Source organism: Neoarius graeffei, chromosome 2 (assembly GCF_027579695.1).
Source record: "Neoarius graeffei isolate fNeoGra1 chromosome 2, fNeoGra1.pri, whole genome shotgun sequence".
In the NCBI taxonomy this organism is placed as follows: domain Eukaryota; kingdom Metazoa; phylum Chordata; class Actinopteri; order Siluriformes; family Ariidae; genus Neoarius; species Neoarius graeffei.
In genome coordinates, this window is record NC_083570.1 from 3,565,001 (window position 1) to 3,583,246 (window position 18,246).

At 44.1% G+C, this 18,246-nt stretch overlaps 1 protein-coding gene across 1 annotated transcript in view; it reads left to right on the forward strand.

Annotated features, from left to right (window-relative positions):
* The window catches only part of lama2 (laminin, alpha 2), a 285,101-nt gene that overhangs the window by 186,973 nt on the left and 79,882 nt on the right, over positions 1-18,246 (forward strand). The window contains exons 21-25 of the mRNA XM_060913573.1: positions 1,057-1,234; positions 2,191-2,327; positions 4,083-4,319; positions 4,525-4,668; positions 5,656-5,832. Of these exons, the coding sequence (XP_060769556.1) occupies positions 1,057-1,234; positions 2,191-2,327; positions 4,083-4,319; positions 4,525-4,668; positions 5,656-5,832 (873 nt within the window). The remainder of the gene's footprint in view (positions 1-1,056; positions 1,235-2,190; positions 2,328-4,082; positions 4,320-4,524; positions 4,669-5,655; positions 5,833-18,246) is intronic.

Sequence of the window (18,246 nt, forward strand, 5' to 3'; positions counted from 1 at the left end):
GTGATGAAAAAGAGAAACCAAGACAGAGAGACATAATAAGAGGCAGAGGAGAAGAAAAATGAGAGAGAAGTGAAGAGAAAAAATGGGTTAAATGAGAGTAGGCTGACTGTGTGGGATGTGATCACATGACCTGTGTAATGTGATGATGATTACATGACCTGTTTGGGATGTGATCACATGGCTGGTGTGCAATGTGATCATGTGACCTGTGTGGGATGTGATCACATGGCTGGTGTGCAATGTGATCATGTGACCTGTGTGTCATGTGATCACGTAACCTGTGTGTAATGTGATAATGATTACATGACCTGTGTGACCTGTGTGGGATGTGATCATGTGACCTGTGCATGTGATAATGATTAAATGGCCTGTATGTGATGCGATCACGTGACCTGTGTGTATTGTGTTCACGTGACTTGTGTGGGATGTGATCACATGGCCTGTGTGTGATGTGACCTGTGTGGGATGTGACCATATGACCTGTGTGTGTGATGATAATTACATGACCTGTTTGTCATGTGATCATGTGACCTGTGTGTGAGATATGATTACATGGCCTGTGTGTGATGTGATCATGTGACCTGTGTGGGATGTGATCATGTGACCTCCCCACTGAGTTGAGGTGGTTTGTTGTGGTGCTCTGCATTAACCCAGTGACACTCCCACATGCCTATATACAGTGGCTTGCATAAGTATTGACCCCCTTGAGCGTTTCTAAACTGTGTCAGAGGGAATTAGAGACACGATAAAGAGAACCGCGCAGCTCTCAGCGTGATGCTACCACTACCATGCTTCACAGCATAGCGTTAAGAAGTTCGGCTTTGGTCTGATCTGACCCGAGAACGTTTTCCGACATGTTTACGTATGCAAGGTGCTGTATGGAGGGAGGGACGGACAGACACGCCCTCCTTCTGCTGAAAAGCACACAGCTTTTATCCTGTTAATAAAAATTATTCATGCTAACAGGTGTGCGTCCGCTTTCGGGGGTTGCTGGGATGAGTTCCTCCTCATGAGCCATCTCTCACTTTTTTCTGGTGTGTGTGTGTGTGTTTACAGCCAGGGACACACATGCAGGCGGGTAGTGGGTGTGTCCCCTGCCACTGTAACTCGTTTGGCTCTAAATCGTTCGACTGCAGTGAGAGCGGTCAGTGCCGCTGTCAGCCCGGGGTCACGGGACAGAAGTGCGACCGCTGCGCTCCCGGACACTTCAACTTCCAGGAGGGAGGATGCACACGTAAGACCCCTTGACCTTTGTCCTTTGACCTTTACAGAACTGGCTGAAAGTGGGCGTGGACACACCTGACTCAAATGTCTTAAATGTACTCAAAGACACACCAGCATTTACATATATACACTCAAAGCCACTCATGTTTCCATATATGGAATCAACGAACCAATCACGTTTCCATACTCAAAGAAAGACACACCCACGATTTGATGAACCGTTCTATTAAAAGACTCAATGACGCACCATAATTCCTGAATATGGACTTAATGCTCCACCCACTTTCCTCAATGTCATCAGTGTTCCACAAACCTTACCTACTATTCTTTCATTTCCATATCGAGATCAAAGATAGACCTCTGTTTCCATATATGGACTTAAAGACACACTGACATGCCCATAAATGGACTCAAACACATTTTAATATTTCCTTATATGGACTCAAAGACACATAACTGACTCAAAAAAAAAAAAAGCCTTCTGCCTTTTGATTAACTTCCTCACGTCCACTATTCAATTAACGGAATAAAGGACACACCCTTATTCTTATTCCCATATACTTATTCTTATTCCCATATATGGACATAATGCCACATCACCACTTCATCACACCACCCTGCTGTTGATTATTTTATTATAACGGCATGACGCTGTGTGTGTGAAGCGTTTTCCTTAGAAAAAACCAAATAGCACAGTTTTGTGGAAAATACACACAGAGTTACAGGTGTCAGAAAAATGTGGCTCAGGGTTACATCAGTTTAAATATGTGTTGCACATTATCTCTCACACACACACACACACACACACACACACACACATATCTGAGGTAAGTGATGGATGATGGAGGGATGGAGATAATGAGTCAAAGTGTGAAAGTGCAGCCCGTGACATTTGCACACACCTGAGTGTGTCATTAATCTCTCTCTCTCTCTCTCTCTCTCTCTCTCTCTCTCTCTCTCTCTCAGCGTGTGAGTGTTCTCATGTAGGGAATAACTGTGACCCGGGGACAGGTCGCTGTGTTTGTCCTCCCAACACGGTGGGAGATCGATGCGAGAAATGTGCTGCTAATCACTGGGGCCACGATATCACCACCGGCTGCAGGGTACCACTTCCTGTCTTCTCCTTTCACTTCCTGTTTCTTTCTATCACTTCCTCTCACTTCTTGTCTTTTCCTGTCTCTTCCTTTCACATTCTCTCTCTTTTTGTCTTGTCTTGGCTCTTCCTGTCTTTTCCTGTCACTTCGTGTGTCTTCTTGTCTTTTCCTGCCTCTTTCTGTCACTACCTGTCTTTTCCTGTCACTTCCTGTCTCTTTTTTATCCTCTCTTCGTCTCTTCCTGTGACTTCTTGTCTTTTCCTGTCACTTCCTGTCTCTTTCTGTCACTTTGTGTCTCTTCTTTATCCTCTCTTTGTCTCTTCCTGTCGTTTCCTGTCACTTCCTGTCTCTTTCTGTCACGTCCTGTCTCTTCTTTATCCTCTCTTTGTCTCTTCCCGTCTCCTCTTGTCTTTTCGTGTCACTTCCTGTCTCTTTCTGTCTCGTCCTGTCTCTTCTTGTCGTTTCCTGTCACTTCCTATCTCTCTGCCACTTCCCGTCTCTTTTCTATCATCTCTTTGTCTCTTCTTGTCTTTTCCTGTCACTTCCTGTCTCTTTCTGTCACTTTGTGTCTCTTCTTTGTCCTCTCTTTCTCTCTTCCTGTCTTTTCCTGTCACTTCCTGTCTGTTCTTGTTTTTTCCTGCCTCTTTCTGTCACTTTCTGTCTTTTCCTGTCACTTCCTGTCTCTTTCTGTCACTTTGTGTCTCTTCTTTATCCTCTCTTTGTCTCTTCCTGTCGTTTCCTGTCACTTCCTGTCTCTTTCTGTCACGTCCTGTCTCTTCTTTATCCTCTCTTTGTCTCTTCCTGTCTCCTCTTGTCTTTTCGTGTCACTTCCTGTCTCTTTCTGTCTCGTCCTGTCTCTTCTTGTCGTTTCCTGTCACTTCCTAGCTTTCTGCCACTTCCTGTCTCTTTTTTATCCTCTCTGTGTCTCTTTTTGTCTTTTCCTGTCTCTTTCTGCCACTTCCCGTCTCTTTTCTATCATCTCTTTGTCTCTTCTTGTCTTTTCCTGTCACTTCCTGTCTCTTTCTGTCACTTTGTGTCTCTTCTTTGTCCTCTCTTTCTCTCTTCCTGTCTTTTCCTGTCACTTCCTATCTGTTCTTGTCTTTTCCTGCCTCTTTCTGTCACTTTCTGTCTTCTCCTGTCACGTCCTGTCTCTTTCTGTCACGTCCTGTCTCTTCTTTATCCTCTCTTTGTCTCTTCCTGTGACTTCTTGTCTTTTCCTGTCACTTCCTGTCTCTTTCTGTCACTTTGTGTCCCTTCTTTATCCTGTCTTTGTCTCTTTCTGTCATGTCCTGTCTCTTCTTTATCCTCTCTTTGTCTCTTCCTGTCTCCTCTTGTCTTTTCGTGTCACTTCCTGTCTCTTCTTGTTGTTTCCTGTCTCTTTCTGTCACTTCCTGTCTCTTCTTGTGTCTTCTTGCCTCTTTCTGTTACTTTCTGTCTCTTCCTCTCACTTCCTGTCAGTTTCTATCTCTTCCTGTCTCTCCCTGTCTTTCTGTTACTTCCTGTCTCTCAGCATCTCTATCTGCAGTTTTCTCTCCTGCTCAGAGCTCAGCTCAGAGTGATGCTAAAATGGAGGCTTTACACTTCCTTTACTCGTTAGCGACATCAGCTTCATCGTGAAGAAGCGAACATCAGACACCAAACTTACAGTGGGATTGTGGAGCTTTATGTTTGGACAAATGTTTCCTTTAAGCCAATGTGAAATAACTCATGAGTGACTTGTGTTTAGTTTAATTGTATTAAAACTCTCTCTCGCACTCCCTGTAGGCGTGTGGCTGTAACGTGATGGGCGCGGTCACTCAGCAGTGCAACGTCAACACAGGATGCTGTTTTTGTCGGGATCAGTACACGGGTGAGAAGTGTAACGAGTGTAAGCTCGGCTACAGGAACTTCCCTCACTGCATTTCCTGTGACTGCTCGCTCTCCGGCTCCAACGCCGAAACGTGCGACGCTGAAGCGGGCGTGTGTGCGTGTGCTGAGAGGACCGGACAGTGCTCCTGCAAGGTGACCCCTTCGTTTTCGTCCTTTCGTTCAGTGTTCATCAGAGATCTAATCTGCTACGGCTTTGTTCGAGATTCGAGTAAATGTTGGTTTACGTCGCACCAATGCTGCAGATCCGACAGATTAGATTTTCTCCGTAATTATTTCAGTTGTGTGTGTGTGTGTGTGTGTGTGTGTGTGTGTGTGTGTGTGTGTGTGTGTGTTGCAGGAGAACGTGGAGGGTCTGAGATGTGAGGTGTGTAAGGTCGGGACGTTTGGACTCAGTGTGAGGAATCCTCTCGGCTGCAGTCGCTGTTACTGCTTTGGCCTGAGTACGAGCTGCACCGAGGCCCAGGGACTGATCCGCATGAGGGTGAGACACACCGAAACCCAGGGTCTTTAATTACTACATTTTCATCCCTTTTTATATTGGGGGTGGGGCTTACAGCACACACAGCTATCTATGGTGATTGTTATTGTTATATGTGGTCCGACAGCAGTAACCCCGCCCCTGAGTCCTGACTCCTGATTGGTCAGCGCTATACTGTTGTCACTTGTAATTTAAATAAAGTTATCGCACAATCCCATGTGTGTCTATTTGCGACATTTTGTTGTAAATTTCTCCGAGCGAGCTCATTTACGGTGTAGATTTTACTGACAAAAAAAAATTTCAAATTAATTTTCGTTTCAGCTTCGATAAATCATTTGAGGTCACAGAAACAGAAGAAATAAAGAAAGGCGGAGAGAAAGATTTACATTACAGAGCGAAAGCAAGAAACAAAAGGACAAGAAGAGAGATAAAGGGAAATAATCAGGAGAGAGAGAGAGGGACATTATACTGCTGTTTGTTTTTAATAAAGATTTCCTTTACGACTTCCTCGAATCTCCCATCAGCCCCTGCTCCATCCACTGAGACACGCATCAGCGAGTTCCCTGAACCGGAACGACAGATCAAATAACGTTTACAGCCCAAGAGTTAATCTGAGTTTGCTTTCCGGGAAGGGAGGGGGAGGGGATTGGTGAAGGAAGGAGCGAGCGGATGAGTGCAATCCTTCACTTCATCCTGCAGGAGAAAAGTGAGAGATTTTCTCCGAGCCACTGAGTTGTAAGATTGCTTGTGGACTCGAGAGTTTCCTTCGCTAATCGTTTCGCTACGTAAATACGGAGTAATCTGTGCTTCAGACAGAAATGTGGATCAAAAGGGGCGGGGCTTCATTTGTCTCTGATCAGCCAATCACAGCGTTGAATCCATTACCTCACCATGAGCTTTTCCTTTCGTTCTCACTGTTTAGCAGAATATACTTGCGATGTTGTTGAACTAACCATCCAAAACTGTGTTTATATTCTCACGCGGATGTAGCTGACTCTGATGCCGGAGCAGACAGTGCTCCCCCTAGTGGATAAAGACAACACCAAGGAGATTACATTTGGAGTAACGTTCCAGTATCCGGAAATCATCGCTAATGCTGAGGTGATTCGTCAGGAACTCGCCGAGCCGTACTACTGGAAGCTCCCCAAACAGTTCAGAGGATCCATGGTAAGAGTCTGATGTTCAGAAATCATCTAAAACTAAAATGTTTAGCGCAAAGAGGCGAATATTTTCCCCATTTTTCCTTTCACGTCGAATGGGATTGATTTGCCAAGAGGTATTTGTTGAGTTTAAACTTTCTTTAAACCGATATAATTTAATTTTTTTATTGAGCATTAACAACACAGTAGATAAGTATACAGTGCCTTGCAAAAGTATTCATACCCCTTGAACTTTTTCACATTTTTCCACCTTACAACCATGAACTTAAAAGTTTTTTATTGAGATTTTATGTGATAGACCAACACAGAGTAGCACATAATTGTGAATGGTGTGACTGGTAATTACTCACACTAGCCACTAGGCGGTGTGTATGACTGGTAATTACTAACACTGACCACTAGGTGGTGTGTATGACTGGTAATTACTCACTGGCCACGAGGCAGTGTGTGTGACTGGTAATTACTAACACTGGCCACTAGGCGGTGTGTATGACTGGTAATTACTAACACTGACCACTAGGCGGTGTGTATGACTGTAATTACTCACACTGGCCACTAGGCAGTGTGTGTGACTGGTAATTACTCACACTGGCCACTAGGCGGTGTGTATGACTGGTAATTATTCACACTGGCCACTAGGCGGTGTGTATGACTAGTAATTACTAACACTGGCCACTAGGCGGTGTGTATGACTGGTAATTATTCACACTGGCCACTAGGCGGTGTGTATGACTAGTAATTACTAACACTGGCCACTAGGCGGTGTGTGTGACTGGTAATTACTAACACTGGCCACTAGGTGGTGTGTATGACTGGTAATTACTCACACTGGCCACTAGGCGGTGTGTATGACTGGTAATTATTCACACTAGCCACTAGGCGGTGTGTATGACTAGTAATTACTAACACTGGCCAGTAGGCGGTGTGTATGACTGGTAATTACTAACACTGACCACTAGGTGGTGTGTATGACTGGTAATTACTAACACTAGGCGGTGTGTATGACTGGTAATTACTCACACTGGCCACTAGGCGGTGTGTATGACTGGTAATTACTAACACTGACCACTAGGCGGTATGTATGACTGGTAATTACTCACACTGGCCACTAGGCGGTGTGTATGACTGGTAATTACTAACACTGGCCACTAGGCGGTGTGTCTCATCTCATCTCATTATCTCTAGCCTGGCCACTAGGCGGTGTGTCTCATCTCATCTCATTATCTCTAGCCGCTTTATCCTTCTACAGGGTCGCAGGCAAGCTGGAGCCTATCCCAGCTGACTACGGGCGAAAGGCGGGGTACACCCTGGACAAGTCGCCAGGTCATCACAGGGCTGACACATAGACACAGACAACCATTCACACTCACATTCACACCTACGCTCAATTTAGAGTCACCAGTTAACCTAACCTGCATGTCTTTGGACTGTGGGGGAAACCGGAGCACCCGGAGGAAACCCACGCGGACACGGGGAGAACATGCAAACTCCACACAGAAAGGCCGTCGCCGGCCCCGGGGCTCGAACCCAGGACCTTCTTGCTGTGAGGCGACAGCGCTAACCACTACACCACCGTGCCGCCTAGGCGGTGTGTAGGACTGGTAATTACTAACACACTAGGCGGTGTGTATGACTGGTAATTACTCACACTGGCCACTAGGCGGTGTGTATGACTGGTAATTTCTAACACTGACCACTAGGTGGTGTGTATGACTGGTAATTACTCACACTGCCCACTAGGCAGTGTGTGTGACTGGTAATTACTAACACTGGCCACTAGGCGGTGTGTATGACTGGTAATTACTAACACTGACCACTAGGCGGTGTGTATGACTGGTAATTACTCACACTGGCCACTAGGCAGTGTGTGTGACTGGTAATTACTAACACTGACCACTAGGCGGTGTGTATGACTGGTAATTACTAACACACTAGGCGGTGTGTATGACTGGTAATTACTAGCACTGGCCACTAGGCGGTGTGTATGACTGGTAATTACTAACACTGGCCACTAGGCGGTGTGTACGACAGGTAATTACTAACACTGACCACTAGGCGGTGTGTATGAGTGGTGGTACACGGACAAACCACAAAAAATCGACTCGATGGGTTTACCATTTTTTCTTAGGTATGGTGCTCCGCTGGGAGCTCCGCTATTAGTGTATTGTAAGATAGAGAGGGGAAGGCTGGAGGTGGCCAGGGCTCTAAGAGAGGTGGAGATGCAAGATGCAGCTTCAAGGCGGCACCAGTCTGCATCAAGAGTACGGAGCCAATACGTGATTTTTTGAACATTTGAGGACCAATAATAATGGCAAAAATTTGGAAGAGCTAAGCCACCTTGTTTTTTAGGGAGCGCATGCAACAGGGTCAGATATATACATTAATAAATCATCTGCGTAAAGAGATACGCTATGCTCTCTCCCCCCCATGAATCCCGGTTAATGTTTTGAGTGTAATAGACAAGGGCTCTATGGCCAAGGCGAACAGCAATGGACTGATTGGGCAGCCCTGACGGGTGCCCCTTGACAGCTGGAAATATTGTGAACGTTTACCGTTCGTTTGTGGTTACAGAGGCTTTGGGTGAGGTGTACTAGTGCATCTCAAAAAATTAGAATATTTCATTTCGAGTTTGAGTAAAACAGTATGAACACGGTGTTTCTCTCGGTCTAGTTCAGTACACACAACCACAATCATGGGGAAGACTGCTGACTTGACTGCTGTCCAGAAAATTATCACTGATGCCCTCCACAAGGAGGGTAAGCCACAGAAGGTCATTGCTGAAAAGGGTGGCTGGAAAAGGTGCACAAGCAACAGGGATGGCTGCAGTCTTGAGACGATTGTCAAGAAAAGTTGATTCAAGAACTTGGGAGAGCTTCACAAGGAGTGGACTGAGGCTGGTGTCAGTGTATCAAGACCCATCACGAACAGACATCTTCAAGAAAGGGGATACAACTTTCGCATTCCTAATATCAAGCTACTCCTGAGCCAGAGACAATGTCAGAAGTGGGCTAAGGAGAGAAAGAAATGGACTGTTGCTCAGTGGTCCAAAGTCCTGTTTTCAGATGAAAGTACATTTTGCATTTAATTTGGAAATCACGGTTCTGGAGTCTGGAGGAAGAGTGGAGAGGCACAGAATCCAAGGTGTTTGAAGCCCAGTGTGAAGTTTCCACAGTCTGTGATGATTTGGGGTGCCATGTCATCTGCTGGTGTTGGTCCACTATATTTTATCAAGTCCAAATTCAACACAGCCATCTACCAGGAGATTTTAGAGCACTTCATGCTTCCATCTGCTGACGAGCTTTTTGGAGATGCTGATTTCCTTTTCCAGCAGGACTTAGCACCTACCCACAGTGCCAAAACTACTAGCAAATGGTTTGCTGACCATGATATTACTGTGTTTGATTGGCCAGCCAACTTGCCTGACCTGAACCCCATAGAGAATCTGTCAAGAGGAAGATGAGAAACACCCGACCCAAAAATACAGATACGCTGAAGGCCACTATCAAAGCAACCTGGGCTTCAATAACACCTCAGCAGTGCCACAGACTGATCACCTCCATGCCACACCGCACTGATACAGTAATTCATGGTAAAGGAGCCCCAACCAAGTACTGAGTGTATAAATGAATATACTTTTCAGAAGTTGGACATTTCTGTATTGTAAATCCTTTTTTTTGATTGATCTTAGGGAATATTCTAATAATTTGAGATACTGGATTTCTGACTTTCATGAGCTATAATCATCAAAATTAAAACAAAAAAGGCTTTAAATATTTCACTTTACATGTAATGAATATGGAATATATGAAAGTGTACCTTTTTGAATTAAATTATGAAAAAAAAGGAACTTTTTCATGGTATTCTAATTTTTTGAGATGCACTAGTATAAGAGTTTAAGCCATGAGATAAAATTAGGGCTATATCCGAATTTCTTTAAACATGCAAATAAATATCCCCGTTCTATCCAGTCAAATGTTTTCTCTGCGTCCAGCGCGATAACCACTTCGGGTACCGCGCTGGACACAGGAGAGTGAATAACATTCAGGAGCCGACGGATATTTGTAAATGAATGACGGCCTAAAATAAAACCAGTTTGGTCATCAGATACCGCGTCTTGGATTGTGGTTTCTAGACGTAGGACAAGGACTTCACATCGGAGTTTAGGAGGGAGATGGGACGATACGAGCCACGTTCTGTACTGTCTTTACCTGGCTTCAGTAGAAAGGTAATTGATGCTTCAGTCAATGTCTGTGGGAGTGACCCATTAAACATCTCATCTCATCTCATTATCTGTAGCCGCTTTATCCTGTTCTACAGGGTCGCAGGCAAGCTGGAGCCTATCCCAGCTGACTACGGGTGAAAGGCGGGGTACACCCTGGACAAGTCGCCAGGTCATCACAGGGCTGACACATAGACACAGACAACCATTCACACTCACATTCACACCTACGCTCAATTTAGAGTCACCAGTTAACCTAACCTGCATGTCTTTGGACTGTGGGGGAAACCGGAGCACCCGGAGGAAACCCACGCGGACACGGCGAGAACATGCAAACTCCACACAGAAAGGCCCTCGCCGGCCACGGGGCTCGAACCCAGGACCTTCTTGCTGTGAGGCAACAGTGCTAACCACTACACCACCGTGCTGCCGGTCATTAAACATATCAAGCAAACTTGTTAATAGTTTATCAGAGAACTTTTTAAAGAACTCTATGGGATACCCATCAGGGCCCGGCGCCTTGCCACTCTGCATGGCCTTTATCGCAGAAATGACTTCTATACGGAGTTTGCATGTTCTCCCCGTGTCCGCGTGGGTTTCCTCCGGGTGCTCCGGTTTCCCCCACAGTCCAAAGACATGCAGGTTAGGTTAACTGGTGACTCTAAATTGACCGTAGGTGTGAATGTGAGTGTGAATGGTTGTCTGTGTCTATGTGTCAGCCCTGTGATGACCTGGCGACTTGTCCAGGGTGTACCCCGCCTTTCGCCCGTAGTCAGCTGGGATAGGCTCCAGCTCGCCTGCGACCCTGTAGAAGGATAAAGCAGCTACAGATAATGAGATGAGATGAGATGACTTCTATACGATTTAGTGGACGCTCAGTTTCAGTCCTATGAACTGTTGTTCCAGAAGGAGCTTGGAGGTTATTGGTCCATGTCAGAGCAATCATTTGTCACTTCTGATGCGTACAGATTTGAATAAAAAGAGGCGAATGTTTCTTTAATTTCTTCTGGTTCAATAGTTAGTTCACCGTCATCTTTGTGGGATTTGTTGAGAAGCTGAGCGACACTTAAGTTGGCATGCTAATAAACGTCCAGCCTTGCCGCCATGCTCATAGATATACCCCCGTGATTTTAATAGGAGACGTTCTGTTTGTTCGGTTGATAGCAAATTATATTGTGTTTGGAGGTCCAGCTTCTTTTTACAGAGCTCAGGGGAGGGAGAGATAGAGTACCGAGCATCCACCATAGATATGGCTCCTCTTGCTTAATTCTCTTCATTTTATTTATTTTAGCTGAATATGATATAATCTCACCCCTAATTACAGCTTTCAGTGTTTCCCACAGGAGAGAAGGGGAAGTATTATCTTTTTTGTTGGAATTTATAAAAGTCGTCTATTTTTTGGGATATCATTTCACAAAAGCTCTCATCGGCCAGGAGATTTCTGTTTGATTTCCACGAGGGGTGTTCTAATTGGTAAAGAGGAAATGCGAGCTCCATTAATACAGGAGCATGATCTGACTCTTATAGATGAATATTCAACTTTTTTGAGAAAGGGGAGAATAAAAAAATAGTCTATTTTACTATATGAGTGATGTAGGTTAGAAAAAAAAGAGACGGACTTACTTTGTGGAAATAAAAAATGCCAGGGGTCAACACTTCCTGTCTGGTCAGTAAAAACTGATAATAATCTGGCTTTTTTGGAAAGATTTGTAGATTTGGAATTGGAGCGGTCAAGTACTATGGAATCAAAATTTGTGCCAAAATGTTCATACAATACTTTTGAAATATCAAACAAAAACGACAAATCAAAAAACAAAAAAAGTCCATTTTTTTAGACTGGCAAACAAATTATTCGTGTAATCGTGCAAAATTTCAGTCTATTACTCTTCAGAAACCTTTTATTTTTGTTCCGCGTCTTTCTCGGTTTTGTTCGACGTAATTTATTTTGGTTGCGATTCCAGCTTTCTCGTTTGCGCTCCCTGACTTTTTGCTTGAAGTTTTGGCACAAACTTCACGTGTGGGCGGGCTGTCCAGGCAGGAATGCATTCCCATTGGCTAACTTGTGTTTGACTGACAGCTACGCTCAGCCATTCCCTACTCGGATTCTGGCGGACTGTTTGACGAGTGAGCGATCCATTGACGGTAAACAAGGATCGAGTGGACTTCAGTGGCGACTATGATACTGAATTAATTCAACAAAGTGTAAATTCAATCTCATAGTCGCCACTCGATCCTTGTTTACCGTCAATGGATCGGTCACTCGTCAAACAGTCCGCCAGAATCCGAGTAGGGAATGGCTGAGCGTAGCTGTCAGTCAAACACAAGTTACCCAATGGGAATGCATTCCTGGACAGCCCGCCCACACGTGAAGTTTGTGCCAAAACTTCAAGCAAAATGTCAGGGAGCACAAACGAGAAAGCTGGAATCACAACCAAAATAAATTACGTCGAACAAAACCGAGAAAGACACGGAACAAAAATAAAAGGTTTCTGAAGAGTAATAGACTGATATTTTGCACGATTACATGAATAATTTGTTTGCCAGTCTAAAAAAATTGACTTTTTTTTGTTTTTTTGTCTTTTGATTTGTCGTTTTTGTTTGATATTTCAAAAGTATTGTATGAACATTTTGGCACAAAATTGATTCCATAAAGTACTGGATTCATCACACAGTTTAAATCTCCACCGTAAATCAATTGGTGTGACTTCAGATCTGGAATTAATGACAAAATTTTGCCCATAAACTTATCATCGTCCCAGTTCGGGGCGTATATATTTACCAGAACCACAGGCTTGTGGTACCGTAGAGTAGCCCTGAGACCATCACAAATCGTCCTTGTGGATCTGAGATAACAGTGGTTGCATTAAACTGAATTTTTTTATGAAACAATCTGGCTGTTCCACACGTTTTAGAGTTAAGATTGGAGTGGAATACACTCCCCACCCATCCTTTTTTCAGTTTGACTTGATCTTTTACCAGCAGGTGAGTTTCCTGGAGAAATGCCACATCACATCTTAAGTACTTAAGATGATTAAATATCCTGGCTCTTTTAACGGGCCCATTTATGCTCTTCACATTCCAACTAAGGAATCGTATAGTGGCCATCTTCGCATCAATACCATTCACCATGTTTAACTAAGGCTACATCCACACGACAACGGCAACGAGATGTTATTTAAAAAAATATCACGTCCAAATGGGCAACGATCAGTAAAATATCAGGTCCATATGGCAACGCAACGCTTGCTGAAAACGATGCAATACACATGCCACACCTCTAGGGGCGCTGTAAGACGGTCCCTTCGGAGACACCAGAACAACAGAAGAAGTAAGGACACATGCGCATAAACTATTATGCGCGAGACTTCATATTAGCCACAAAGTCAGGAAAATCTGTTCGTAAAATTACCGTATTTTTCGGACTATAAGTCGCACTTTTTTTCATGGTTCAGCTAGCCATGCGACTTATACTCCGGTGCGACGTATATACGTTTTTTTTTTTTTTTCACCGCGGAATAACTGGAGCTGATGCCGAGTCTGACGACAGCCACGCAGAAGAAGAGGAAACGGGGCTTCGTCTGCCGCTGGAGGCAGAGTTGTTCAGAAGCGACACCGAGGATGAGGAATTCAATGGATTTGCTGATTTGGAGTGAAATCGCCAGCTTGATAAACTTGATTGACCTGTGTTTTATTATTAATGATAGGCCTATAGTTATTTAAATAAGTTATGTAATGATTTTAGGCAGTGCTTAATTTGTGAAGTGGGAGGTCCCGGAACGCAGGAGGTGGGTGGGTCCGGCGACTCAAAAAAAAAAAGGCGGGGGGTGGTTTACTATAACTTTACGCACACGCGCTTATTGTGTGTGTAAAAAAATAATAATAATATCAGACATTATGATCTTAGAAAACGCTTTAGTGACGAACAGTTACAGACAGTAATATGTCGTGATATGTTATAAAATGTTATTTTTTATTAGGCTATATATTAAATTATATATTAAATTTATCTTCTAAAATAACAGACTACTCATATCACAACCGGTTTATTTCACCATTGGAGATCAGATCACACAAGACATGAGTTAAAGTACTCTTTTTAAGGATTTAAGTAGGGGATTTAAAAGCGGTTGTTGTTTTTTTTTTCACTAGACGGTTGTCTTTGGAGATGATATACCTATAGCCTACTTGGCCTCTGATTTAATGAAATAAAATTCGACAAAAATGAAGAATGACACTCCTCGATGATGACTACAGCTTTAATAACACAGATGAAAGAGCCATGGGGCGATAATAAGCCCTACCGGTAAAAATATTCTAAAAGCAAACTGATTAATGCATCAGTAATAGGCTACTAATATTAGTTATAATAATAATATAGGCTATTAGTAATAACGATAGTGATAGTATTAAAGAAAGTAGTAGATATTTAAAATAAATCAGACTAGGCTACTTACAGGGCAAAGGGCGCGTCATCACTGCTCAGCTGTTCGTTTATTAAATAAACAATGCAGTCGCGCAGTAACCACGCGCCGCTTATCAGATACAATCACAGATTCTATGGATAGAATAACCCTTCAAAAAAGTGCGACTTATAGTCCGGTGCGACGTATATATGTTTTTTTCGTCTTCATAATGCATTTTTTGGCTGATGCGACTTAAACTCCGGAGCGACGTATAGTCCGGAAAATACGGTACATTATAATGACCAAATACAATGAAAAGTATTTTTCCAGTCTCACCTGTGAAAGGTAATCCCATGTGATCTCGTTTGGACGGCAAACCTGTTGGTACAGTTAAACGCAGCTAATCTTTATTCTCCGCTTTGACCTATCCAATACGGCGGCGAGGATGATGTATGATTCTACGCGGAAGGCGGCGTCTTTAATGATCCGGAATAAATTGAATGCTACACGTTGATGGATTAATTTGCTCTTCTACGCCCTTTTTGAGGAATGTATTGTAGGACTTAAACCAACATCTGAAGAGGTGAGATCGCTCCTTTTTTTCCCTATTTTTGCTGGCGGGATTGACTCTGCCCTAAGGGCTATTCTCTCTCTCTCTCTCTCTCTCTCTCTCTCACTTTGCACCATTAAACAATAAATATTCACAGTGAAAATATTTTGTAAGCGCGTTTCATGAACCAAGTTATAGGATTTGTTGACAACTCGCATCGAGTTCGTTACACTTCTACCCGGCGTGAAGCACTCACAGTCATGTGGTTGTGACGTCATCGTAAACAAATCCGTTCTACTCATCCAGACGACTTCACAAGGGCAACGTTGCCAGATCTTTCCACTCTGGAACCCGTTCTCAAAAAGATTGCTTTTTGGGCACCCAAAACGCCGGTGCCGTGTGGACGCCAGGCCTAAACGATAAGCAATTGTATCGGAGTCACCTAAATCCGTTGCCGTGTGGACAGGGCCTAAGGCTACATCCACACGACAATGGCAACGAGATTTTTTTAAAAAAATATCGCGTCCACATGGGCAACGGATCAGTAAAATATCAGGTACATATGGCAACGCAACAGTTGCTGAAAACGATGCAATACACATGCCACAACTCTACGTGCGCTGTAAGACGGTCCCATCGGAGACACCAGAACAATAGAAGAAGTAGGACGCATGCGCATAAACCCCTTCTTCTACCCGGCGGGAAGCACTCTCAGGAACAAGCACACAACAACAAGAAGAAGATGGCTGCGACTACGCGAGGAAATCGTGCCTTCTGTGTGTACAAATTAGTTTTATTAGTGTGCATAGTTTTATATAACTTAATTTTCTTATTGTGTGAACATTTTGAAAAGCATTTTTATCTAATTTATATAACTTTTTATATTGTGTGTGAACATTTTGAAAAGTAGTCTTATCCAATAAAAAAAAAAGAAATTCAAGAAATGGTTCAGTTACTTGTTTATTTAAAAGAAAAGCTGTATACAAAAGTGAATGCAATGCAGTGGTTCATACAAAACAGCGAGAGTGCTGCTTGTTCTAGTCATGTGGTTGTTACGTCATCGTAAACAAATCCGTTCTACTCATCCAGACGACTTCGCAACGGCGCCGTTGCCAGATTTTTCCACTCTGGAACCCGTTCTCATTTTGGGGCACCCAAAACGCCGGTGCCGTGTGGACGCCAGGCCGAAACGATAAACAATTTTATCAGATTCACCTGAATCCGTTGCCGTGTGGACAGCCTCTAAAGAAAGTAAAATGAGAAAAAGGAGGTACGGTAAGTAATAAAAAGGTAAAACTATGATCATGTTACAGTGCACAGTTTGGTTAATTTCTTCTCTTAAGCTAACAAAGGCGAGTAAATGATGCAAAAACATGGTGGTGTCCCTTTCCCTAACCCTATCCAAGAACAAAACTAGAACTAAGCCTATACTTGCCGCTCTCTCTTACCCCTTTTCCACCAAATCAGTTCCAGGGCTGGTTCGGGGCCGGTGCCGGTGCTGGTTCACAACTCGTTCAACTTGCGAGCCAGCTGAGAACCAGTTTGCTTTTCCATAGCTCGGGGTGCTAAGGGAAGACACGTCATTACGTCGCTGTATACGTCAGTTACGTCGCTACGTTTGTATAAACTTTGGCGCGAATATCGAAGCAAAAACAACACAGAAGCAGCAGCAGCAACAACAACAATAATAATAATAATAATGGATGACTTCGCGTTTGTACAGCTGCTGCTTCTCGTCGCTTAAAAATGGCGACCTTTCGCGGTCTTGTTATTGTTGTTGGTCTTAACAACTCTGCCCCCCGCTGACGTAAGCGGTTCTTTCCTCTGGCCCAGCAGAGAGTTGGTGCTAGCCTGGAACCGGTTTTTCTGGCCCCAGAGCCAGTTCTTTGTCAGTGGAAACAGAAAACCCGGTTCCAAACTAAGCACTGGCCCCGAACCGGCCCTGGAACTGCTTTGGTGGAAAAGAGGCAAGCTGCAGGTTAAACACCGTTTCAAATAACTTCTGGTAACACACTTTCTCAATACTTCTGCCCAGGAAGGCTCCCAGTTCCTGTGATAAGCTATATAACCTCTTAACACCAAAGTGGAAACAAAAATAAGATGGTTGAGCAGCGCAATAACTATCAAACAAGTGGGCACACATATGTATGGTTTGTCCGGGAATAACAACACTGAATGTCCATTCTTTGGGTCCACGGACCATATGTTGACGTCTTTGATGAAAATGTGAACTTACACGTCGTTGAGCTCCGATGATTAATCAAGTCCAAACCGTGACATATAGCCCTATTCTTTACCGAATCTCTGATCAAAGAACTTTTGGGCTTCATCAGGCGAGTCGAAGGTGATCACGTCGTCTCCGCACATCACTCGCAGCCGGGCTGGGTAGAGCAGGTGGAACCTAACATTCTTCTGATACAAGGCTGGCTTGATGCCGTTAAACACGGCTCTCTTTTTTTAGCGAGTGTCGCGCTAACATCCTGATAGATCCTAATAATGGCACCTTGGTATTTGAGCTCGTGAGTTCTGGCCCAGCGCAGTGCAGCTTCTTTCTGTTGGAACCTGGAGAAGCAGACCAGGAATGTGCAGGGGGACGATCTCTGGCCGGCTCTAGAGGTCGGGGTTCGGTGGGCTCTCTCCAGTTCAGGCGACGTGGAAAAAACATCTGGGCCCATCGTTTCTGTCAAAACATCCGACATGAACTTTAGAGGATCTTTGCCATCTTCACTGCCTTCGGGGATGTTCAATATGCGGAGATTAAATCTACGTGAGCGGTTCTCGAGGTCGTCGCACCAGTCCAGCAGCGACTGGTTCTGGCTCTGGAGCGTCCTAATGGCGGACTCCGCTACTGTTAGCCGTTCAAAATTATCACCAGCTACAGACTCGACGGAGGTGAGACGCTTGTTGAATGAGGTCACTGTTGACTGTAGTGAGTCCAGTGACTCTTGTATTGGTTTAATGGCGTCTCGAATCAGAGTGGAAACATCTTCCTTGAGTGAGGTTCTCTGTTTAGCGAACTCAGCAGACAGTTGATCCATAGCCACCACCGCCGCCGCAGGTTTTTCGGGTGATACAGGAGCTCTTGCTGGTGTCGGAGGGTTGTTGTTAGCAAAGGATGCTAGCTTAACCGCAGTGCGTGTGGCCGGAGTTTGTACATCAACTGGTTTTGCATGTTTAGACATACTCAACTCCGAATAATTAGTTGAACTAACTTCAGCAGTTAAAACTATGTCGAACTTAGTGCGGAAA